The following is a 26,062-nucleotide window of genomic DNA, read 5'->3' on the forward strand; positions in this document are numbered from 1 at the left end:
ATCCAGTCGTAATATAACAAAAGATAATTGATTTTGTAGTGTTTCTTTGATTGAAAACATGCTTAAAGAGGACATGCTTAAATTGACTGTTGTTGGAATGATTAAGAACACCCCCATTTCCCACCCAAGTTCACTAACAAGAAGTCATCTATTTTCTTGTTTCATGATGATGTAACTGCAGTGTCCTTAAGCAAGCTTAAGCTTTGACCTTGCATTGTGAAAAATCTGTTAACAGCAAAACTAAGAAACCTGAACTGATTATGACATACAACTCATCTAAAGGTGCTGTAGACAGTTTCGACCAAATGTGTCATGCTATGAACCATGGCAGGAAGACAAAAAAGTGGAGTATGTTTCTTCTACAATATGATGAACATTGTGTCCAACAGCTTCGTAATCCACTCCCACAACTGTTTTAGAAGAAACAAGGATGATAAACTTATACTCAATAGGCAAAGCTTCATGCTCATGTTCCACACACTAAAATACTAAATAGACATTTTAAGAAACTAATATTTATGGATTTCTCAAAAATGGTAAAAGATACAAAAACTTGCAGAAGATATTAACAACCTTTTTCCTTCCCCAATAACTAAAATTCAATAATTTAATAATACATTATTCAAAAACAACATCAACTTTCTAACTAATGCACTTTAAAATATAATTCATGCACGCAAAAAACCATCATAATTAATGACATTAAACCATAAAAAATAAAGAATTATTATGTACTATAATGAATATAGCAATATAAATACTAACAACTCAATATTAAATAAAATGTAAACAGGTCAGTAAAAATTTAAGATTAAAGCTCAACAATGCATCTTTTTACAATGGAAATAAAACTAATACCGTTTACACTCATCCACAGCAGCTTTGTGCACAGACACTGGTATTTTTTGATTTATATCAGATTTCAAACGGTCACATTCCTCAGTTAAGACGCTGCATCTACCCCGTAATACAAACAGCTCAGCCTGTGTTTTGGATAACCTTTCTTGAACTTCATCTCTATCAACAGTTAGATCATTAACTACAACAAAACAAATAATAAGTATAACAATTAAAAAATAAATTATACACTATAACATTGTAATTCAATTTAAAAAAAATTGTCTAAGTAAATGTATATTCAGAAAGTATTAGTCAATGCAGAATGAAATTCTTTAACATAATAATAATATTAATTGAAATAATTATGCATATATTTATCATTTTCAAAAAAAGTAAAAATGTAAAATGCAAGATTCCTTTTGACTTTATTTCAACCAATTACCAATGTAAACTTAAACTATTACCAAGAATTTTGATTCCTGGTAATGGTTTTTTAGAATTTTTTATCTATCATTACATCCAGCTCATCTTCCTCATTAAGATATGTGCATTCCTTTCTCAATGATTTACCTAAGTAAATTAAGGAGAAAATAGTTCACAACATAAATTAACAGAAAAATGGATTCCCTCAAGGAAATGTGAATAATATAACTCTTTTCAAAATCTACAACAATAATTTTCCAAGCTCAATTTAGAGCTTAAAGGGAATAAACATTAGTCTGATTTCTGATTTTGTGATTACTTTAATTTTATTTATTCTATTGTGAATTTTATTATCTATTCTGAAAACTGAAGAAACTAGATCCAAATCAGTTTTCTTAAGGCTATTACATTCATGAAAAATAACTGAACATAAAAAATAACCATGTGAATTTAAATCAAAATAAAATATAAGTACATGCAAGTCAGACACAGTGAAAACAAGGGCTTTTGTCCAGATAATATGACAACTCAAAAACAGAAAATTTTCATAAAAATATAGAGAATAAGAAATAGGCAAAACAATAATATGCAAATAAATGAAAAAAAAAAAATAAAAAAATAAATAAATACTGTAACCATTCTAAATTTTGTTGGTTACGAATGATATATATATTATGTCATAAAGAAAAAAGTTTCAACAATATTTTAAAAAGTAGTTAATATTCATTTTTTTTTTTTTTTTTTAGGACGAAAAACGGTTGGACGTTATCTTCACCCGGAAAATAAATAAATAAAAGTAATTAAAGTTGTTAGATAAAATTAAAACTTAAAACTACTATCACAGGAAACAAAATCCGGAATGGGTGTAAAAGGCCCATTCTCGGATAACAAAAACACTAACATGTAACTTAAAACTACGTTAAAAACTATCATATTAAAAATAAATAAAACTTAAAACTATTATGTTTAAAGCCTTACAACTAATATCACAGACGAATTTAAAAAACATAAAAAAAAAAAAAATATGAATATATATATATATATATATATATATATATATATATATATAAAAAAAAATTCCGATTGGGAGTGTAAAAGGCTCGCTACTCGGATAACAAAAACAATACATATGACTAAAGTAATTAAATTTTTATTTATGTTAAATTTTTTGTATTAACCCTATACTACGCAAAAACAGAAACATCTGGTTTAAAACCTCTTTATCATTACACAAGATACCATGGATGTTTTTGGGTAGTTTAAATTTACGACGCAATGCCGTCCACGAGTAAAAATGCAGTCCACGAGTATGTGGCGCACAGTCACGCGGCAGTTGCATCGTGCGCATAGAGGTGCTTGTCCTCTTGTAAACAGGTACTCGTGTGTCCTATCCGCAATCGACAGAGAACTACTTCCTCACGCCGGGGTTTTCTGTATGAGGAGTCCCATGGTAACACAGAATCTTTAATCTGACGGAGTTTATTATCAACGGTAGCCATCCAGTCACCTTGCCACCTTGCTCTTAGTAATTGTTTTACAATGTTTGTTAATGAAATCAGTTCATTACCTGGAATCCCTACGTGGCTAGGGACCCAGCAAAAACTTAATTCTGTGTTGCGATTATTCAACTCAGCGACTGCGTTGTAAATTTCAATGACGACAGGATGTTTGGAATAAAAGTTTTTTAAGGCTTGGAGAGCACTACACGAGTCACTGCAAATAAGAATTTTTCTATATTTAGGGTTAATGATGTTTAGAGCTTTATTTATAGCGTATAGTTCAGCGGTAAACACACTCGTAATGGTTGTTTAATACCAGGTAGACCAAACATATAAGTTCTTTCATTGACAACAAATGCACACCCAACTGTATCGTTTTGTTTCGATCCATCAGTGTATACAACCGCGTCTGGTTTCATCTTGGAGAAAACACACTGAAACATTTGCTGAAAGACAATAGATGGTGTTGATTGTTTATTGTATGTCGTAAGGTCAAAATAAAAATTTATAAGGTTTATTCTCCATGGAGGATATGAGCAAGGATACATAGGAAAGAATGACGGTGTGTCAACATTTATATGCTGCAGCAGACGCCAGGTATGGACACCTACAGGTGGATGGTCCTCGTACTTTCCTAGATTAGGATTTCTAAAGACAAGAGCCGGGTGATTTGGCTGTCCTCTGAGACGAGCAAAATAAGATAATAAAAGCTGGTCTCGTCTATCCCAAAGTGATGGTTCACCACAGTCTACAAGTAAGCTTGAGACAGGACTTGATCTAAACGCGCCTGGCAAGCCGAAGGAAAGCATGATGTACACTCTCCAGCATTTTAAGCACGAATTGACGAGCTGAAGAGTAGGCGACACAACCATAATCTAAACGGGAGCGAACAAAGGAATAGTAAAAACGTATCATACATGACCTATCGGCTCCCCAGTTGGTGTTAGTAAGGTTTCGCATCATATCTAGAAGTTTGGAACATTTTGTTTTCAATTCTTTTAAATGTTTGACCCAAGTAAGACGGCTATCAAAAAATAAACCTAAAAACTTGACGTAAGTAGAGATAGTAATAGTCTCTCCGTTCAGAAAAATTTGCGGAATAGAAGGGTTTCGTAGCCGAGAAAAAACTACACATTTTGTTTTTTCGGATGAAAATGTGAAACCAGTAATCCTGGACCAAGCTTCAAGGTGAGATATAGTGTTCTGCAGTAGTCTCTCTGCTGTAGGTGTTGAACGGCTTGCAATGTAGATAGCAAAGTCGTCAGCAAATAGAGAACATGAGACAGGAGCCTGCACACATTTGATAATATCGTTTATGGCTACAGAAAATAAGGTGACACTTAATACACTACCTTGGGGCACTCCATTTTCCAAGATGACACTATCTGAGAGCAAATCATCCACACGAACACGAGCCGTTCGGTGATTTAAGAATCCCCGGATAAATGCAAGCATATTGCCCTCGATTCCCCATTCTTTGAGAGTGTTAAGAATACCACGTCGCCAGGCTGTGTCATACGCCTTTTTTATATCGAAGAAGATAGCGACGAGGTGCTGCCGATTTAGGAAAGCGTTTTGTATGGCTGTTTCTAGTGACACTAAATGGTCAATAGAAGATCGTCCTTGTCGAAAACCACACTGTTCTGGAGATAGAAAGCCATGTTTCTCCAAGTACCATGTAAGTCTGCGGTTTACCATTCACTCCATTATTATACACAAAACGCTTGTTAATGAAATAGGGCGGTAGCTTGAGGGGTTGGTTTGGTCTTTACCAGGTTTTAGTACTGGAGAGTTGAGTAGTGACTCGGTCCGATAAGCAGCTAGATTCGGTGTATCCCGTACGGGTGATAATATCAGTGGTTTTTCATAGTTTTCGGTAGTTATTAGTGTTTAGTGATAAAATATAGGTTTAGACGAGTGGATTAAGGCATAAAACGTTCAAATCGGTTAGAAATTACAGTAGATATAAGGTTTTTTAGTTTAAATATGGACCGCATGGCGGTCGTATTAAGTGGAATTTTAAACAATGCCAATTAGCGTAGAATAGTTTGTAGTTGTTAGTGTTTGACAAGACGATCATTTTAAGACATCAACCGTGGAAATCGGTTCGTGGGAAGGCGTGATATTAACGTTTTTCCCTCACCAAGTGTCCACGTGTCGACACTTCGGCGCCAGCCCTTTAAGTTAATTTATACATTAGTAGTGACTCTTTTTTAAGTGATAGATTATCAACCTTGTTTGTTTTGTTGATGATAATAGTAGTTTAAGACAGTTAGATATAGTTTTAATTAAATAATAAGTGTTTTTAGGAGGTAACCTAAACGGGATTCTCGCCACGTGCTTTGTGGAGGGAAAAATACTAGCATAGCAGGCGGGATACTGTATAGTGGTATCAGCCGCCATTGTCCGCCATTATTAGGACAAGTTAAAGACAAAGAGGTTGCAGCAGTGTTGCCAACCTACTTAGTGAATCAGTTAAGACTCGTTTAAGTGAACTAGACTAATAATTAGTTTTAGGACCGTAATCTTATTTAATTAGTGTGTTATTTTTGAGTGGTGCGAACTCTAGGGCGTAAGTCCTGCATCATTTAGGTTATTTTGTTAATTATTTTATTAACGAGCTACAGTAAGTGTAGTATAGGACTAGTAAGTGGAATCTGTGGGGTTTTCCCGTACCAACCGGTGCTGATGGAGCGAGCAGTCGATATGGAGCAAGAGCTGATGATTGCCGGCGATGCGGGGTGTAGTGCAGCAACGACAGAGGAAGAGAGGGCCTTCCGACGGTCAAGGAAGACGTTGCGCTCACCGCGCCCCCCGCTGACTTCCTCCACCGACCAGTCAGAGGAGGAGGCAACGGACGAGACGGTTTTGGGCAAGCTCAGGGCGCGGAAGCGCAGGAAGGAGGTGAGTGAAGACGCGGAAGAGGCCCACCACCCGACCATGAAGTCGCTTCTGGAAGAAATTCAGGTCCTGCTGCTTCTATGTGAGGCGAGCCCAGAAGTGAGCGACATTTTCAAGGAGACGGCCGGCAGAGTCATGGAAAAGGCGCAAAGGGTTGCGACGACGATGCAGGGCACTCAAGGGACTGCGAACCTGGACAATAAGCATACCCAGACGGCAGGGTCGGATCTCGCCGCGATCCAGGCAGCGCTGAAGAAGGGGGAGGTCCAAGACCTGAAGGAGCTTGCTGAAAAAAGGTGGCCCCAACAGGCCTTCGAGCTAGTCGAGGAGGTGCGGGGCTTACCCAAGGCGGATGACGAGCGTGCATGTGTCTATGTGCTGGACCTTGAGGGCGACAAGAAGTCAAAAATAGCTTGCCGGGTCTGCGACCTGGCACCCGGTATAAAGAGGAAGCTGAACAGTGGCGCTATGCTCCCAGGCACTGTGGTGCGACATGTCGCGGCCACAGACGTTATTGGGGAAAAAGAGGAGATCGACCCGTCGGGAAACCTGTACGTGATACCAGTTAAAGGGGAAGACATAACTGCTGTCGACTGGTTGCTATCTGGTCTGGAAACCGTTTCACCGTACGAGGTACACCCGGTGACTGTTGCGGCGCCAGGGGGTAAACTGGGTAGCATAGTTAAAAACACCCTGGAATTCTGGGCAAGAAAGCATAAAAGGAAGGTTACTATGTTTCACTCAGGGGACCCGACCGAGGAACGGCGTGAGAGGCAGACCGAGACCGTGGTCCTACGGCAGACGGGCAAGTCCTATGCAGAGCTACTACGCCAAGTGAAGGTAACAGTGGGAGAGGAACTGGCTCCTAACATACTCTCAGTTCGTAAAGGCAGGGGCGAGGATGTCGAGGTACGGGTGCGGGCGGGGACCAACTCTGCCCAATCCCTACGAGAGAAATTGGCACAGAAGGCGCCAGAGGTGAAGATTGGTGGGAAAGGGCAGTTGGACAGAAAAGAGGTTGTCCACATTAGAGACCTTGACGCTGAAGTGACTAAGGAGGAGGTGATGGCGGCGGTACAACGCGCGCTGGAGGGAAAGACGTCTGCTAGGATCACGTCGGTCCGCCAAGCATATGGACAAACGCAGAACGCCACTGTGGTGCTGCCGTTGGAAGAGGCGAAGAGGCTTACGTCCACCGGGAGGCTCCTTGTAGGGTGGCAATCGTGTCGAGCGGAGATACGAAGACCAGATGTTAACTGCTTTCGCTGTTGGGAGACGGGTCATGTTGCGGCACACTGCACGGGTCCCGATAGGAGAACCTGTTGTTACAATTGCGGGGCGACGGGGCACAAGAAGGCAGAGTACCGGGAACCCACCAAATGCGTGGGTTGTGGAGTGATTGGGCATAGACTGGGTAGCAGGGACTGTAAACACGTTCGGAAATGAAGTGTTTACAGCTCAACGTAAACAGAGCCGTGGCTGCCCATGACTTGGCATGGGCGGCAGCGCTGGTTGGAGGATACGACCTACTGCTGGTCGTGGAACCTAATCAGCGACTGGTTAACTCAGGCCACTGGTATGTTGACCAGGATGGCGATGCTGCTATACGGAATGTCACCGGCAGGTTTGCAGTCACGAAGGTAGTTAGAGGTAGAGGGTTCGTGGCTGTAGACATCCATCAACTCACGGTGATCAATGGGTACATCTCTCCCAACAGCGGAATGGATCGACATGAAGAATTCATCGGAAACCTGGAGGAATGCATACGAAGGGCTGGGTTCCCGGTACTTTTGACCGGGGACTTCAACTCCGAATGCACTGAACTCGGAGGGTGCCGGTCCACGCGGAGAGGCTACACCCTAGCTACAATGCTTGGGGCCGCGGGACTGGTGGTCATGAACACGCCTAGGGTGCCTACATACGACGCAAGGGGTGATGGATCGGTGTTGGATCTGACAGCGGCCTCAGATAGGGTGGCAAGAAGGATAGTGGGCTGGCAGGTAGTAGAAGATGATTTTGCCAGCGACCACAAGGCCATAATTTTTGAAATACAAGGAGGCGGAAGGGGTCTAGAGGAACAGGACCCTATCTGGAGGCCGTCGGAACAGCAGGCTGCGACGGTAGCGGATAGGACGGCGGCAGAGGTGGCCCGTAGGCGTGTTCACACCCCCGAGGAATTCATGGCCATCCTACAGGGGGAATGTGTGAAGCAGCGGCCACAGCCTGGAAGACGCGTAAAGAATGTTTACTGGTGGAACAGGGACATTGCGAGACTACGTGGTGAAACCAAAACAGCAAGGCGGAGGATGCAGCGCGCACGACGGAGGGACTCTGAGCGCCTACAGGAGGAAACGGAGGTGTTCCACGCGGCACGAAGAAGCCTTTGTAGAGCCATTAAGGCTGCCAAACAAGAGGCGTGGCAACACCTCGTGGAAGACCTGGAGCAAGATCCGTGGGGCAGGGCCTACCAGATCGTCACCAAGAAGTTTGGTAGGCGCCTGACCCCATTGACAAGGGAACAGTCTCTCACAGCGATAACGGAGCTCTTCCACGTCGAAGAGGAGGAATGGGAACCGATAGCTGGTGATCAACAAAGGCGCTTCACTGTAGAAGAACTACAGTGGGCGTCCAAGAAGATGAGCCTGCGGAAGAGCCCGGGCCCAGATAACATCCCTGGGTCCATCGTGAAGGTGTTGGTGGATAGGCACCCGTGGACGGTGTTAGACATGTTCAGTGGGGCATTGTCCACGGGGAGTTTTCCCGGCTGTTGGAAGGAGGCCAGGTTGGTCCTCCTCCCGAAACCGGGAGCCGAAGAAACCAGGAAATACCGGCCGATCTGCCTCATCAACACGATGGGAAAGCTGTATGAGAGACTGATCGCTGAAAGACTGCGGTCGGAGATTGAGGCGGGCGGAGGTCTTTCCCCAGACCAGTACGGCTTCGTTCGGGGAAGATCGACCGTCGACGCCGTCCGACGGGTGCTAGAGTGGGCCAGAGTTCAGTCGGCAGGCACGTGGCGACGAAGGAAAATCCCATTGATCATTTTCCTAGACATCAGGAATGCATTTAACAGCGTGCCATGGGGAGTGATCATGGGAATACTCCGGGAGAGAGGGATCAGCGGCTACTTGCTCGCCGTAATAAATGACTATCTGCATGAGAGATCTCTGCGGGTACGCACAGAGGAAGGAGAAGATGACTTCAACATGTTTGGAGGCGTTCCGCAGGGGTCGGTGCTTGGGCCTCTTCTCTGGAACATCGCGTACGACGGCCTTCTGCGGGAAGAACTCCCGGAAGGATGCCAGTCGGTCGCGTACGCAGATGACCTCGCGCTGATGGTGTCGGGACGGACGGAGGAGGAGGTAGAAGATAAGGCAAACTTGGCGGTGGCAGTCGTCAGCAGATGGCTGTGGGAGAGAGGACTACGACTGGCACCGCACAAGACGGCAGCTGTCCCGATCACCGGCAGAAGAAGACTGAGAGGAATGTCCTTCATGGTAGACGACGTACGGGTCCACACGTCCGGTTGCGCTAAGTACCTGGGCGTGTGGATTGACAAGAATGGGCTGTCTAACACCCACCTCAGAGAGGTCACTAAGAGGGCCGAGAAGATACAAGACGCTCTACAAAAACTAATGGGCAACAAGAGCGGACCACGGGCGAGCAAGCGACGGCTGATCCTTTCAGTGGTTTCCTCCATCTTGCTGTACGCGGTCCCGGCCTGGAAGGACGCACTTTCGAGAAAGAAGAACGTACGGATGCTAGCCTCCCTTACCAGAAGAGCGGCGATTCGCATAACATCGGCGTACCGCACCGTATCTGGATGCGCAGTGGCAGTCATCGCAGGGGTGCCTCCCATCGAGCTGCGGGCCACGCAGCTGGTCTCCACATACGAAGGAACGCCGAAGGCGGAAGCCGGGAGGCAGCTGATGGTCAACTGGCAGGAGATGTGGAGAACGGCCACGGCTGGGGCATGGACCAGGAGACTGATCCCGGACTTGGGACCGTGGGTCAGGCGGAGGCATGGGGAGGTAGATTACTTCCTCACGCAGTTCCTGTCTGGACACGGGGAGTTCGGGGTCTACCTACATCGGTTCAAGAGAAGACGGACACCGAGGTGCTTCTACTGCGGTCAGGATGACACGCCGGAGCACACCTTTTACGAGTGCGAAAGGTGGGCTGTGGTCCGGCAGAGGCATGGCACAGATGGCCTCACTCCAGAAACAACTGTAGCTCACATGCTGAAAGGGAAGAGAGAATGGGATGCGGTACAGAGCATGGTGGCTAGCATCCTGAAGACGAAGGAGGTACATGGAAGAGAGTGGGGAGAAGACTTCTAGGCGCGGGTAAGCAGCAATGTCCCTAGCAAGTATACTGTGTGTTTCTTCTACTATATATATTATTTTTGTGTTGTATGGTATTGTGAATTCATTGTCTCCATTGTCACTGTGGTTGGTACTCTACGGCCGGCTCGAGATGACAAGCACGATCGCTTCGACCGTGTGCAGGAGGGCCACGGCTAGAGGTGACATCGCCGAAGAGACAACATGAAGTGGGTTTCATTTATTATGTATTTTCCTTGTATTGTATGATTGTGGTATTATTTTATTTTATTGATTGTGTTCCTTCTAACGGTTACGAGGGCACTCACAGCGAACGTGCCCGCGGATTGCGGAAGGAGGAATAAGTTCAGACGCCAACGTGATGGGCTGCAACTGAAGGGAGGAAAAATAAATAAATAAATAAAATACAGGGGGCGAATCGTGGTCGCCGTGCAGGGCCAGGGAGGCAGCCTGGATGCAGAGGACGCTTTGGCTCCTTCATATGCAAGAATGAAGGTCAGTTGGGGTGCTCCGATGATGCATTTGGGACCCTCAGGTGTGAGAGGGGGACGCGGCGGTTTGCCGGCTTCGCGCAATGCGTAGCCGGCAACCTAGTGTAGGGACGGGAAGGGTAGCCTCTAAGTGGAGGGATGTAGTGGTTGTCCAGAAGGGAGGGCTGCTGCATCCTGATGAAACTGAGAGGACCCCGATGGGACGCCAAAGAAAAGGCAAGACAGGGGGGCAGTCGACTGCCACGACACTCCGACATTCCTGCGCATAGCCTAACGGCGGAGGCCGGGGATGTTGGGGGTGTTTAAGAAAAAAAAAAAAAAAAAAAAAAAAAAAAAAAAAAAAAAGGTTTTAGTACTGGGTATAATAAATGCTTCTGACCAGCCGGGTGGGAAGACTTGTTCGGAGAATAAACCGTTGAAAATATTCAAAAGTTGTTGTAGTGCCGAATTAGGAAGGTGTGAAAGCATGGAAAGGCGAATGTTGTCCGATCCAGGGGAAGTGTCCTGTGAGTTTTTAGGTGCATGTAACAATTCTTTAAATACGAATGGAGTGTTTAATTCACCAACCGAATCACCAATGTTTAACGATAATACTTCTATTATTTGTATCTTGTACCGTTGAAAATCGTTATTATATGATGAGGTGAGAGACACCGAGCGGAAAGATTTTGCTAGACTATTTGCCATTTCTGAGGGTGATGAAAGGAGTTCTCCTTCATCAATAAGGCCGAGAATAGATTGTTTCGGTGATCCGAAAATTGCATGAATTTTCTTCCATACAGTAGACGTGGGAGTAGTGGGTGAGATAGTGCTCACGTATTTCGTCCATGAATTCCTCTTAGCGTCCAAGAATACTCGATGGCACACCGCTCTAGCCCTGCGGTATAAATTTAGATGTTCTGTTGTAGGCCTACGATTAAATTTGCATAGTGCCTGCCGTCGATTTCTAATAGCATATTTGCAATCATCGTTCCACCATGGAACGAAAGGACGTCTAGGATTATCCGATGTTTGTGGGATATATCTGTTGGCATTCTCAAGTATCATGGACGTAAAAGAAGAATATTGGTCGAGGATGTTCGCTCCATCATCATACTGAGATTGGAATGCTTTATGGTATCCGTTCCAATCTGCCTTTTCAACAATCCATCTCCGTGGCCTTCTTTTAATCTCGCAGTCTACACCGAAACCAATAATAATTGGTCTATGATCACTGCCGTGAAAGTCATCATAAACAGACCAATTGAAATGAGGGAGCACATTCGGTGAGCATATGGAAAGATCAAGGTTAGATACAGTACCAGTTGATAAGGACATGAATATGTGTGATCCATTATTCAGTAGGCAAAGGTCAAAGTCTTGTCTCAATCTGTTTATCATATTTCCTCGAGTGGAGCAGAAGGTTGAGCCCCAGGAAATATGATGGGCATTGAAGTCTCCTACTATTAACGATGGAGATGGTATTTGCGTGAGGAGATTTGAGACATCTAAAGCACTGAACTCAGTGTTCGGTGAGAGATACAGATTGCAGATATGCAATTTGAAGGGAATAGAGACCTTTACTGCAATAGCAGGAATGACAGTGGTTAGTTGAATTCTTGTAGCTGACACGCCATTCTTCATGAAAATCACTACTCCACCACTCTCCCTACTGTCTACTAGGCAGTCGTATCTCTCGCAGAAGTATCCTCTGAGTGTAATTGGGTCATGTTGTAGAAGGTGAGTCTCTTGGAAACACATGATTAGTGGATCATGTGTGTGCGCTAATACTCTAATATCTTCAATGCGGGACCGAATACCTCTAACGTTCCACTGAATAATGCTCATAGGTGTAAAAAAAATAAATAAAAAAATTAAATTTCGGAAATTACATAAAAATTAGTTGTACGTGATTCGGTTTTTCTTTTTTGTATTGTTTATTTTAAAGAAGTCCATGCCCTAGCGTCGGGTGGTTCTTCAACCATATCCTCCAGTATATGAGGTGATGGTGGAGGAGATTTATTTGAATGGGATGCTGCAGTTAACATCCCAGAGGGGTGGTTATGTGGGTTCCCTTTACAAGAAGCTTATTAGGTGGCTTACTGCCAGCTGTGATAGTCGCTACACGTGCCGGTACGACTTTGGGAGCAGGAACTTTCGTGTGTATCACACTGTTGGATTCACTAACTGCGACTGCGTTTTATTCATCTTTGTCAGCTCTGAGATAGTGGCTGTAAGTGAAGCTACTTGATCAGAAAGCATCTGAACAAGTTTTTTAAGTTCATTGCAGGATCCGCACTGCTGATTATTAATGTTTGTAAGAGTTTGTTTCGATGTAGCGGTAGCAAAAGATACATCTGGTTTAACCAGGTTCCGTGAATTATTTAACTTTTTGTATTCTCTTCGTGCGGCCGGGAAAGACAGCTTTTGCTCCGTACAGATTTTGAGAATTGTCTTTTCTTCTTTAAAGATTGGGCAATCTCGGGAGCGGGCTGTATGTGGACCACTGCAGTTTGCGCATTTTTCACTTTCTTCGCAGTTAGTGTCATTGTGACCTTCTTTAGAACATCGAGCACAGATCTCAGTTTTTGTACAAGATGTTGTAGTGTGACCAAAACCTTGGCATCTGAAACATCGCCGTGGGTTGGGTATGAATGGAAGAGACGGTGTCGGTTCTTCTGTTCCGTTCTGCCGTTTCATAATACGTTTCACTTCAACAACATCTTGGTGGCAAAGCTCGTCAACTATTTCAGTGATATCTATATCTAAAAGGTCTCGACAAAAAACTACACCCTGGCTCGTATTTAAAGTTTTGTGGCTTTCTGCACTTATATTTATACCACCCATATTACGGAGATGTAAGATAGATCGACTCTGTTCGTCGTTGAATGTTTCGATCAGAATCGATCCGTCGCGTAATTTCCTGATGTTCTTCGGGGAGCCACTTGCACCTGTTACAGTTTTGTTTATTAGGAAAGGTGAAACCTTTTGGAGGGAGCCACCTTCCTGACTATTTCAGAGAACAACGAATCGAATATTTTTAGAGTTCAAGTCTAAATATTTGCAGTTCTCTTCTATAGGACTTTTATCCTCATCAGACAAAGCTGATCGAGGTCTCCTCACAAGACTTAATTTGGTGGTTTTTTCAGATGGACCACCAACCATCTTGGAATTTAATATAGGAACAGAAATTTTGGTCCCACGAGTACCGGCGAAAAATGAACCACTCCAGCAGAGCGCACGCGTACTGGAGCTAGAGCTAAGTACAACTGCTCACTACTTAGAGCCATTCACCCATCGGCACGATTTGTTCCCACCTTGAGTTACGGTTGCGTTTCGTAAGAGTGTTTTGAGTTGGCTCGCACAGAAGTGGTGATGTGTTCTTTGTTCGATGAGACAGGACAGTGAGACTGGGTAAATAGGTGTATTCGATGCGAGGTCATCATTATTTTTATATGTGCAGGAAAGTATCCTTATGTATATGAAGAGAAAAATTAATGATATGATTCAAAATATATGATTCCATATAATTTTGATATAAATAATATGTTTAACTAATGTTAAAAAAAAATTATTTTCTTGTATTGTTAATGTTAATTACTTTATTTTATATATTTTTTTAAATATGACAGATGAGTAGTGTGGAAATGTGTTTTCTATGATTCCATATATATGATTCAAAATAATTTTGATATGCTTAATATGTACAATTTATGTTAAAAAATTTTTTTTCGTATTGTTAATGTTAATTATTTTTTTAATTTTAATAATATACATGTGATCAGACTACATCGCCCTAGTACATTTTTTCGTTGTTCCCCCCTTAATTTGAATTGTTTTGTGATTGAGCTTTTATTTTATATTGATTCTACAATGAGCTTTTCAAATTAAAATTTTTTTTTTTTAATTTGGAAGTAAGCTCGCAATACATCAGTTCTTATTGAAACTCCAGAACTCTTCAATCAACTAAGTGAAAACACCAGACACCTTGTTGCTAAAATGAAGACAGAAGGAAGGAACATTCCAGTCTTGTAAAAATAAAGTAAACAGCTGAATGAGTACTTGAATGGCTTGTTGGATCACTTAAGGGAAAATTTAGGTTTCAATTTAATGTAAATATTACATCAAGCACCTTCCTCTTATGGAAGCAAATAAGTTGTTACTTCAAACCAATCAAGCCTTGACCAATTGAAAAGGTAATAGAACAATGCCTTCCAGACTGATCTAAGAGCAGTGGAAACTGGCAATTCCGTAAAATATTCTGTAAATGTGCAAATTCACAATCTACCAAAAGAAAAAAAAAATAAACAGCAAGCAGGAATCATGTTCACTGGCTTGCAAGAATTAACACAAACTTCTTTGTCCACCCATTGCAATAAACTAAAAACTCATTTCTCTTTCTTATAAATAATTATTAAAAGAAACCAACTGAAACTCAGTGATAAACAATATCTTGAACCTATTAATCCAATTGTTTCTAACAAACCAACACAAACCTATCACTGATACATAAGAAAAGATAAGCAAAGAAGTCTGTTCTCCAACATTTTTATATTGTAAGTAATTAAGTAAATAATTATAAATTAAACTAATTTTATTAAACATCTGTCCTTTATTGAAATATTCAATATTAAGAATAATGAATCCACAAAGATATTATTTACTTAAATATTTCCTTAACCAAATTTTGATTTATTACAATGAGTTAGCATCATCATCATCATAACCACAGAATAAAAATTAAAATTATACTTCAAAATTAAAAAAAAATCATCTAATACAACAATTGTCAATAGTAGAATTTATTCTATTAATAGCTAGTAGAACAGTCAGAAAAATGTAAATAGCTAGTAAAACCATCACTAACAAGTAAAATCTTTCCAAAGTAGAAACTGCATTGAAAATAAAAAAAATTCAACATTGACAGGTTTCTGTTTTAAAGAGGGACTGTTTCATATAAGTGGGATTGAAAAAAAAAATATCACTTTAGTTTAATTGGTAGTAACAGATATCAAATATCATTGGTTGTAGTAGTTTGCAATGACAAACTGAACATGTTCTTAAACTATTGTTAGCAGGTGGTTTTTTGAAATTAGTAGATGTATGTTTAGAATATGGTCCAGGTGTGTGGATTGTATCTGTTTATTTAGAATATCATAGTTGTTTTTGTATGTTTATATGTTTCATAATGCTTAAGTATGTTAAGATATCCTTTTTTTATGTATTTAGAATGTCAAGGTAGTTATCAATGGAAAAATTTTCATTTATGTGCTGATAGATATGATTTGTGTCTATGAGATAGTTGCAAATGATGATTCTACGTTGCTATGGAGGACGGACTTTTAATATTCAGTGTATCTTTCTTAAAGCTATGTTTCTATGTTAGTTTAGTGTTAATAATTTATTTTGTTTAATGTTCTAAAAACTATATTGTGTTCAATTTTTTTAAATTTGTGAGCTCTATTTTCTTAGTCTTTTTTTATGACTCAAAAGGTGTGATCTATTTTTAAGTGATGTATTTCTGTTTTTGTTTATCTTTGTTATTATTAATTTGGTCTAAGAATGCATCAATGAATGTGCTTTTTACTTTATAGTGTAGAGTTCTTCTTTATGGTCTTCAGGTGCAAAGGTTAGTATAAGTAGTACATGGATCATACCTCTAAAAGCAAATAGTTTATGAACGGTTGGGTGGTTTGAGAGGTGTGAATTACTTCTATCATTGTATATTCTGTATCACTGTATATTCTGGGAGTGTGTTTTTGTTGATTAGTTTTTAGGTTGATGAGTTAAGAAAATAAATCGATTAGTTTATTGTTTTAGTACTTGCCTATAAGTTTATGTTATGAACGATCTCGCCTGAAGACCATTAACACGTTGTGGTAGATTTTAGAGTGAGGTTGGACTGTATTTTCATAGGTCATGAATTGAAACAACACCTTGTTGCTTACTGAATTGTTATCGCCTGACCAATCGGAGAGCCCCCACTAGACAGCACCCTATGGCACAAGTGGAACGGAACAGTTTAGTTTGTGATGTGTTTTGTTTATCTAACTTATCAGTTATTTTAATAAAACAATAATATAAGGGGTCTTCACCAGACATGGTTTCTGTTGAATTCCTGTTGTTCCCATGTCAAAAATATTGCTAAAAGATTTCTATTTCAGAGCCGAGAAAACAAAGAAGAAAATTACACCACAGTTGATAGCTACATGGAGAAAAGACTTCCAGAAATAATTCCAACAGTGAAAGGCTCAGCATGTAGTCATATGGATAAACTTCTTTAAAAATTAGTAAAGTCACAGGTAAGTTATTTTTTTCCTTGGCCTATGGACAGATACTTTTTAAACAGACCTTGTATTATAGTATTTTAATTCATACCATTAATCATTAAACAAATAGATCACATTTTAAAAGTGTTTTCATTATATTTGAATACATTCTTAGTTTATAGTTATATACACCTATTCACATTAAAAATAAGAAGAAAATCGTAAAAAAATACAATGATTGTAATTAGGCATGAGCCTGTTATCAGCAGAACAATAAATAAGGTAATAGACAGGTAAACTATTATTTAATAATATGTTTACTTTTTATAAGATATTTTTCAATGTTACATAACTTTATATATTTATTTTTAAATACTCTTAAAGTTTAATTTAATTTAATTAAAATTTTTGTATCTCTTTTACCTGTGCGGGTCATTCAATAATTAAAGAGACAAATGATGACTATAGGGCTTATAATCCTAAAACATTGTTAGCATCACTTTATTGTGATTTTAAAAGCAACAGTTGAATTTTCCACCAGTTTTCTGCTATGATAAAAATCTGACATTTGTTCTATGCAATTTATAAACTTTTCAATTCACTTAAAAAATTTGCATAGTTAATACACTTTTTACCATACTATTTTAACATCTGCGATTGAATTTTGGCCAGTTTTACACCTTAAGAAAATAAAAACCTTATTACAGGATTTGTTCCTCCATAGTACACTTTCAAGAAGAGACAAAATTTTGAAATAAGATTATAATGATGGAAATCCTTGTAGAACAGTTGATATTTTATATCTTAGGATGCCAACTTGAACATTAGATAGTTTCAGTTTATTCTCTAAATAGTTTTCTGTTATTGCCATTTGTTTCTTTTAATTATTGAACAACCTCATACTCTAAATATAAATATTATAGTTAGGTGAACATGGTATTTGCTAAAACATATGTCAAAAACAATCTCAGATTTATGAATGAATGAGTTAATACAAGATTGATAATGAGTGAACTTTTTATCAATAAACAAAATAGTCTTACTTCTAGATTGATAAGCTGAATGAAGATCATTTAGTTTGTTCTGGTTTAATTTTGACTGCCTCATTAAAAGCTCGTTTTGATCACGTGTCATAGCTGCTTCCATCTGGACACTCTGCCATTCTGTATATGTCACTTCACCCTATTTCAAAAATAAAAGTGATTGAGATTACAAAAACTGTTTATATTAGAATATGCTAACATTTGAGCAGAATGTCTGTTAAATGCCATGGCTAAAAGCCATGGCATTTAACAGACATGAGACATAGCTAACTTGACATGAGACACAGTTCCTTCCCAAAAACAGAATTTTCTCAAGAATAATTACATTCATTCCAAGCATTTTATGGAAACAGAGGATTGACATAGTTTCTTTACAGAGTTAGATATAATGATGCATATCAATATGTGAAACCTATATGCAAGTATATTCAGCCTGACAAATGACAACATGCTCACATAAAACGTTTCATGACTAGTGACTTTACTCATGGCCCACCAGGCTGGTCTAGTGGTTAACTTGTCATCGCAAATCAGCTGATTTCAGTCGAGAGTTCTAAGGTTCAAATCCTAGTAACAGCAGTTACTTTTATATGGATTTGAATACTAGACCGTGGATGCCGGTGTTCTTTGGTGGTTGGGTTTCAATTAACTATATATCTCAGGAATGGTTGACCTGAGACTAGAAGACTACACTTCATATACATTTATACATATCATCCTCATTCGTCCTCTGAAGTAATACCTTAGGGTGATTCCGAAGGCTAAAAAGAGAGAGACTACTCAAAATTAGTGGCTTTTTATCTCCAGTGTTTTATAAATATTAAAATCAAGCAAAAATTGGAACAGACTGTAAGACAGTGAAACAATGCGTTATACACACTATTCCAACTAAAAATAAATTTTTTTCCCTGGGTGTACAACGGTCATTATCAGCAGTTGGATATGATATTTACATTTCAAATAAATAAATATTAAAAATTAACATTGTAAAAATAGCTGAAACATACTACAGAAAATTTAAACATTTAAATATAAACAGATGGCTCTAAGAAATCGTAAAACATAAGATAACATCACTTCATTATTCCCTAGCATATTTCTCATGTTAGCCCCTAGTTAAAACTTGTGATGCAATGCCGCATAACAAACACAATCCACAAGGATGTGGTGTATAGTTAGTTGGTAGTTGCAGCGAGCAAAATGGGTGCATCTGTTTGAGTCATCATATATCCATGAGTAAGCCTAGTATGCCCTATTCGCAAAATGGCAAATAATAACTTCCTCTTGATGGTTATTCCTGTATGAGGAGCTCCACAGTGACATAGTATTCTTAACTGGATGAGGTTTATTGTTGATGGTAGCATAACATTCACTTTGCCATTCATCATGAACCACCTCTTGAGAAAATAGACAAGATCATTTGAAAAAATGAGATTAGTGAAAAGAGACTGGAAACAAGCCTTGAAAGAAATAATCATACTTATTGTAAAAGAAATTTAATTTATGTAAATATTCAACATGTTCAGTGCTATATTATCACTTTCAGTCATATACCATTAAAAATAAAAACATCAGTTAAATATCATTTATAAAATAAATAAAGTACTGCTAACGAAAGGAGTGTAATATGCAATCAGATATAAAATTATATAAATGATACTTAAGAACATACAAGATATTTAAAAACATTAAATACAAAAATGCGTTATTGATCATTCAGTGATAAGATAATAATAAAATGAAAAAATCTAATATGGACAATACATGACTTCCTTGTAGGCCTATTAAATTACATATACACATTTTTTTTAAATGAAAAGTACATAAAATTTTACTTCATTAAAAACTTACATTTTTTCATTTTTTTTTATTATTGAATTATTATTATTCATTGTAAATTTTTTTTTTACAATTATCATTATTAATAAATCAATATATTTAAATTTAAATAAAAAATTACAAAAAAAGAGATGAAGTCTGATTCGAACTGATGTGCCTACCCCTAAGCCCAAATATTTCATTAATTAAAATTTTATTTGGCTATAACTCTGGAACCAATGAATATATCATAAGTACCACTTATGATATATTGTTAAAACGCACTCAATAACGGATTATTACTGCAGTTAAGAAAAAGTCCAAAATCCAAATTTTTTTGTATTTTGGACTATTTTTAACCTTTTGGTTCAAACGATGGCAATCAAAAGGGGAGGTGCGCAACTAAATGTTACAACAGTCCTAAACTCGAAATTTCAACATCCTACGCCTAATTGCTTTTGAGTTATGAGATACATACATATGTACATACAGACGTCATACTGAAACTAGTCAAAATGGATTCAGGGATGGTCAAAATGGATATTTCTGTGGAAATCTGAAAACTGAAATTTCTTGTGTTCACAATATTCTTTACTTCATACAAGGAAATAAAAAACAAGCATCTTTTGAAATATTTAAAAGTAATTTAGAGGTACTGACCTTTTTGTTTGCTTCTATAAGCTGATGATGTAAATTTTCATTTTCAGCAACTATTGTTTTGCATCTTGCTGTAAAATGCTCCATTTCTTTACGATAGTTTGATATCAGTTGATCTCTATCTTCTAGAGTCTCTTGATATGCTTGAAGTAAGGGAGCCACAACATTCATTTCACTACGACCCCATGATGATGCTCGAACTGGTTCTAAAAAAAAAGTTATTTAGAAAAAATAAGTGTTAATATAAGTTTGTTCATAAATTTGTCCCAGCATAAATGTGATGAAACAGTTGACTGAAAGGAATTTAGTGCTATTATTCACTCGTTAAAGAGGAATAAAGCGATGGGATTTGATGGAGTTCTCAATGAATTTAATAAGTGTTCCTGCTCCTATGGATTTTTTACAAAGAAGACCAAAAATATTACATAAGGATATTGTCCTGATTAAAGTAACAATAAAAATACTGTGATATTTTATCAAAAAATTTGGGAGCTTCTTTAAATCTGAGATTGTATAAAAACAATTTTTGTTTTGGGATATTATAATTTATAACTAGATGTTTTTCTCTCAAGTAAAATGAAAGAAAAAGATGTGAGAACTGCCTTTGTCATACAATGAGATTCAATTAGTTACTGGTTTTTTTTAATATATATTTGAGATCTGAAAATTTTTTTGAGGCACGAGTAGTCATGGAATACAAATTAATCAAAATGATTTTATAATACTGCAATGAAAATATGCAATTACTGTAAAATTGTGGTAGGCAGTGCTTCAGTCTTGAGGGATGAACTCAATTGTTTAACTGAGCACTGTTCAGATTAGTCGACAATACATAAAAATTTGATGTACACACCACATGACTTCCTCATACACCTATTAAATTACATATACACATTTTTTTAAAATGAAAAGTACATAAAATTTTATTTCATTAATAACTTCTGATATTTTTAAATTTTTTATTGTTATTGAATTTATATTTATCGTAAAAGGTTTTTAAAATCAGTGGTTAATAATTATTACTGAATCAATCTATTTATATTAAAAAAAAAAAAGTTAAAAAAAAGTAGATGAAGTCTGATTCGAACCAATGTGCCTTCCCCTTTTAAGATCGAAACACTGCATTTTATTAATTAAAATTTTATTTGGCTATAACTCTGGAACCAATGAAAATAAATACCACTTATGATATATCATTAAAAAGATCTCAATGAAGGCTTGTTATGCAATTAAGAAAAAGTCCAAAATCCAAATTTGTTTGCATTCTGGGCTTTTTTTGGACACTTTTGGTTCAGTCGATTGGAATCAAAAGGGGAGGTGCACAAATAGATGTTAAAACAGTCCTAAATACAAAATTTCAGCATCCTATGGCTGATTATTTTTGAGTTACGTAAAATACATATGTACGTTCATGCTGAAACTAATCAAAATGGATTCAGGGATGGTCAAAATGGAAATTTCCGTTGAAATCTGAAAACTGCCATTTTTCACAATCACAATACTTCCTTTACTATGTACAAGGAAATAAAAAAAAACAAAAATAAACCTTTACATATGAAGAGAAGTAAAAGTGAGCACTGTCTCTTAGTTCAGACAGTAACAATTGACAATTTTTAATTGTTACATGTATGTATCTGGGAACCGATTTTTGCTGGCTGGGAAGTTTTGGGTATTTTTGCAACAGGGTTACAAAGAAGGCATAACTATTAAAATAATATCAAAATTTTGGTGGTATGCTAAAATGACTTAAATTCTCATAACTGGCGAAATATTAAGTTAAAAATTTACACAAAAATTTCATTTAGATAAAAACCAAATATCATTACCATTACTACTAGTGCTGATTATAATAACAATAATAGAATCACTAAATAGACCATTAGTACAGCCTTAGTTCAGCTTCTACTAAGTTTCAGCAAAAGATTTTACAAAGATGCAACTCTGAGAACCTGGGTGAAACATCGGGTATATGATTAATGAAACATAAGCATATAAATTGAATGAAGGATTCACCTCTAACTGCCTTGAACGTACAACATTTTTCTGACATACACAGTACATCATTTCTTTAAATACGAATAGCTCAGTTGTAAAATTATGAATTTGCATTTAAAATATTAAGAGATTTTATACTTATTTACTTTTTTGTGTTTAAAAGGAAGAAAAAATAATTTTTATCCCCCAATTATAAAAAAAAGATAAAAAATGCAGAAATTGAAAACCCTAACTCAACTATAAAGCAGCAAAAGGGATAAATTGTTTTGTTCATCTTTTAAAAACAGTTTGTTAATAAAAAAGTGATCCTAAATATTGGATATTTTTTTGTTCTCCACAACCGACAACAATTTTTTTGTATGTTCCCACACCTACAGACAATGTTCTGATATTGTTCATTGGTTTATAACATAAATACAGAGTGATTTTTTAGTCCTGTTACCCAATTTTAAATATAATTTAAGAAAGGGAAATTTAGGTGGAATAAAAAAATGTATTTGTTACTTACAAAAGAGATTTAATAAAAAGCTATTACTTACATAATTGTTAAAGAATATGGTCAAAATGCCCACCCCTTGTGGTTATACACGCACGGACACTTTTCAGCATATTAGCAGAAACCTTTTTAAGAGCTGCATTGAAAATATTCATGATTAAGTCTGTGATATTTACTTTAAGTTCATCAATAGTGTGAGGATTGTTTTTGAAAGCCTCGGACTTCATATAGCTCCACAAAAAGTAGTCAGGAAATGTGAGGTCTGGGGACCTTGGAGGCCATAAGCCCTTGCTTATTATTCGATCATCAAAGAAGTCTTCCAGAAAATCCATGATTTCTCGAGACGTTTGGCATGTAGCGCCATCTTGCTGAAACCAGCATTACTGTTTTTGAGGTTCCCGGAGGGGCAGAAATTGGCGCATAATATTCCTGTATACTTCACCATTTACTATATGAGCGAAGAATATGGGTCCGACTATACTATGACAAAATCTCGCACACCACACACCAATTTTTTCAGGATGCAAAGATTTGTCTTGTAAAGTGTTAGGATTTTTAACCGCCCAAATTCGACAGTTTTGACTGTTCACATAACCATCAAGATGGATCCAAGCTTCATCACTAAAGAACACAGTGTCTAAAAATTCTTTTCCGTTATCATTTACAAGAGACCTAAAGGAACGGCAATATTGCAATCGCTTGTTTAAATCTGGAGGCTGAAGCTCTTGGACTAATCGTACGCGATACAGATACAATTTCAATTTTTTAGCAGCTTTTTGAACACTCGAATATGACAAACCAACTTGCGTGGTAACTTTTCCGTGGAGAATTGAGCAATCTTGCTTTCACATTCTCTAAAACGTCATCTGTCAAACGAGTTGGTCGATCACTACGTTTTCTGTCGCAAACACTACCTTTCTCTTGAAATCGGTTTGCTAGCCTAGAAACTGACATTTTTTCTGGCAGAGGAACACCAAAAAATTTAATTTGAAATGATTCTTTTACACTCACATACGATTTCGTAGCAAAATATAGTTCAAGAATGAAAACTCATTGTTCTATGGTAAAAGACATTCTGTTCGTAACATGACCGGAAACGGCACAAAAGTTTACACAGCTCAAGGAGAATCAACTTACACTGCCGTATCTATACTGGTTGAGTAGCGCTACCAACTTCTTGTCACAAAACAAAATTTCCCTTTCTTAGAAAAAAATTACCAGACATTAACAATTGGGTAACAAGACTAAAAAAATCACCCTATATATTTAATTTTTTCATCAAATTAATTCAAGAAGGGTTAGCTAATAATAAAATCAAAATGATCATCAATTTTATAAGAACTATATTTTTACTTATTTTATAAGTTTTATCACCAATGATGCTGAGTTATCACGCAAAATCTCAACACTGAATATTATAATACAAAATTGCTTTATAAAAAGTACAAAGGAAACTTCATCAATCAAGATCGAATCAACTTCTTTAGTATGTGGTTATAAAATAATTCTGTATGATAATTTAATCTAATTCAGCAAATTCAGCAAGGACACAACATATAAATAATATGTTACAGCAGAGTCTAAATATTTCATATATTTTTTTGAATATTTAAATAATTCATCAACATTTTGACCCTGTGTTAATAAAATTAAATATTTATGAAATATAAAACACCAAAACACAGTAATTAGATAAGTTAAATTTACCTATAATTTTCAATAACTGGTTTTCACGATAATCTGCATCTTCAGTTGGTATTAAATTTTGTCGGTACATGTAATTTTGCTGTCCAGTACCAGACAGCAAAATTCAAAATAGAAAATATTATAATTTTTAAAAAAATGACAATCATTAAAAGAATATGTAATAAATTTAGAATTTAATACCAACTGAAGATGTGGGATACCACAAAAACTGGTTTTTGGAAATTAATATGGTAAGTTTAACTTATCTAATTACTATATTTTGGTGGTTTATATCTCACATAATATTAAATAAATATACAATATAGACAAGGTGAAAAGATAAAGATGCTACAATTTGCTGATGATATAGTAATTCTAGCTGAGTAAAAAAGATTTAAAAGGAACAATGAACAGCATGGATGAAGTCCTATGCAAGAACTATCGTATGAAAATAAACAAGATCAAAACCAAAGTAATGAAATGTAGTAGAAATAACGAAGATGGACCACTGAATATAAAAACAGGAAGAGAAAAGATTATGGAGGTAGAAGAATTTTGTTATTTGGGAAGTAGAATTACTAAAGATGGACAAAACAAGAGGGATATAAAATGTCAAATAGCACAGGCGAAACAAGTCTTCAGTCAGAAATATAATTTGTTTACATCAAAAATTAATTTAAACGTCAGGAAAAGATTTTTGAAAGTGTATGTTTGGATTGTCGCTTTATATGGAAGTAAAATTTGGGACGATCGGGGTACCTGAGAAGAAAAGATTAGAGACTTTTGAAATGTGGTGCTACAGGAGAATGTTAAAAATCAGGTGGGTGGATAAAATGACAAATGAAGAGGTGTTGTGGCAAATCAATGAAGAAAGAAGCATTTGGAAAAATATAGTTAAAAGAACAGACAGACTTATAGGCCACATATTAAGGCATCCTGAAATAGTCGCTTTAATATTGGAGGGACAAGTAGAAGGGAAAAATTGTGCAGGCAGGCAATGTTTGGAATATGTAAAACAAATTGTTAGGGATGTAGGATGTAGGAGGTATACCGAAATGAAACGATTAGCACTAGATAGGGAGTCTTGGAGAGCTGCATCAAACCAGTCAAATGACTGAAGACAAAAAAAAATATAATATAATTTAAATATATATAATATTATTTAATAGTCCAGATGAATAATATGGATCTTAAAATGATTAATTTCAGTAAAAAAAAAAAGTTTTATATATAAATTTGCAAAAAGTAATGAGAATTTTTGTTTTTTGGAAAAAGTTTTATTTATTCTTCTACATTAATGTTATCCCCTTCAAAATAGTTCCCATTAGATATTATACACTTATGCCAGTGCTTTTTCCAATCCCCGAAACACTTCTTGAACTCGATCTTTGGAATAGTGATTAGCTCTTTCAGTTATTTGCTCTTAATCTCATGTATGCTTATAAAACGAAGGTCCTTTAAGGTTCTCTTTATTTTTGGGAATAGAAAAAAGTTACATGGGGCCATGTCTGGTGAATATGACGGTTGGGGTATTATTACAGTGTTGTTTTTGGCTAAAAATTGGCGAACAAGCCAAGGCTTGGCGAACAAGCAATGAAGTGTGAGCAGGCGGCGCATTATCA

At 37.3% G+C, this 26,062-nt stretch overlaps 1 protein-coding gene across 1 annotated transcript in view; it reads right to left on the reverse strand.

The window, feature by feature from the left end:
• Positions 1-26,062, reverse strand: part of LOC142318199 (centrosomal protein of 89 kDa-like) — a 64,809-nt gene that overhangs the window by 23,071 nt on the left and 15,676 nt on the right. Inside the window, exons 5-7 of the mRNA XM_075354759.1 lie at positions 20,267-20,469; positions 17,789-17,927; positions 859-1,039 (exon numbers count right to left, since the gene is read on the reverse strand). Coding sequence (XP_075210874.1) covers positions 859-1,039; positions 17,789-17,927; positions 20,267-20,469 — 523 coding nt within the window. The remainder of the gene's footprint in view (positions 1-858; positions 1,040-17,788; positions 17,928-20,266; positions 20,470-26,062) is intronic.

The sequence above is a fragment of the Lycorma delicatula genome, chromosome 1, assembly GCF_047948215.1.
Source record: "Lycorma delicatula isolate Av1 chromosome 1, ASM4794821v1, whole genome shotgun sequence".
NCBI lineage: Eukaryota > Metazoa > Arthropoda > Insecta > Hemiptera > Fulgoridae > Lycorma > Lycorma delicatula.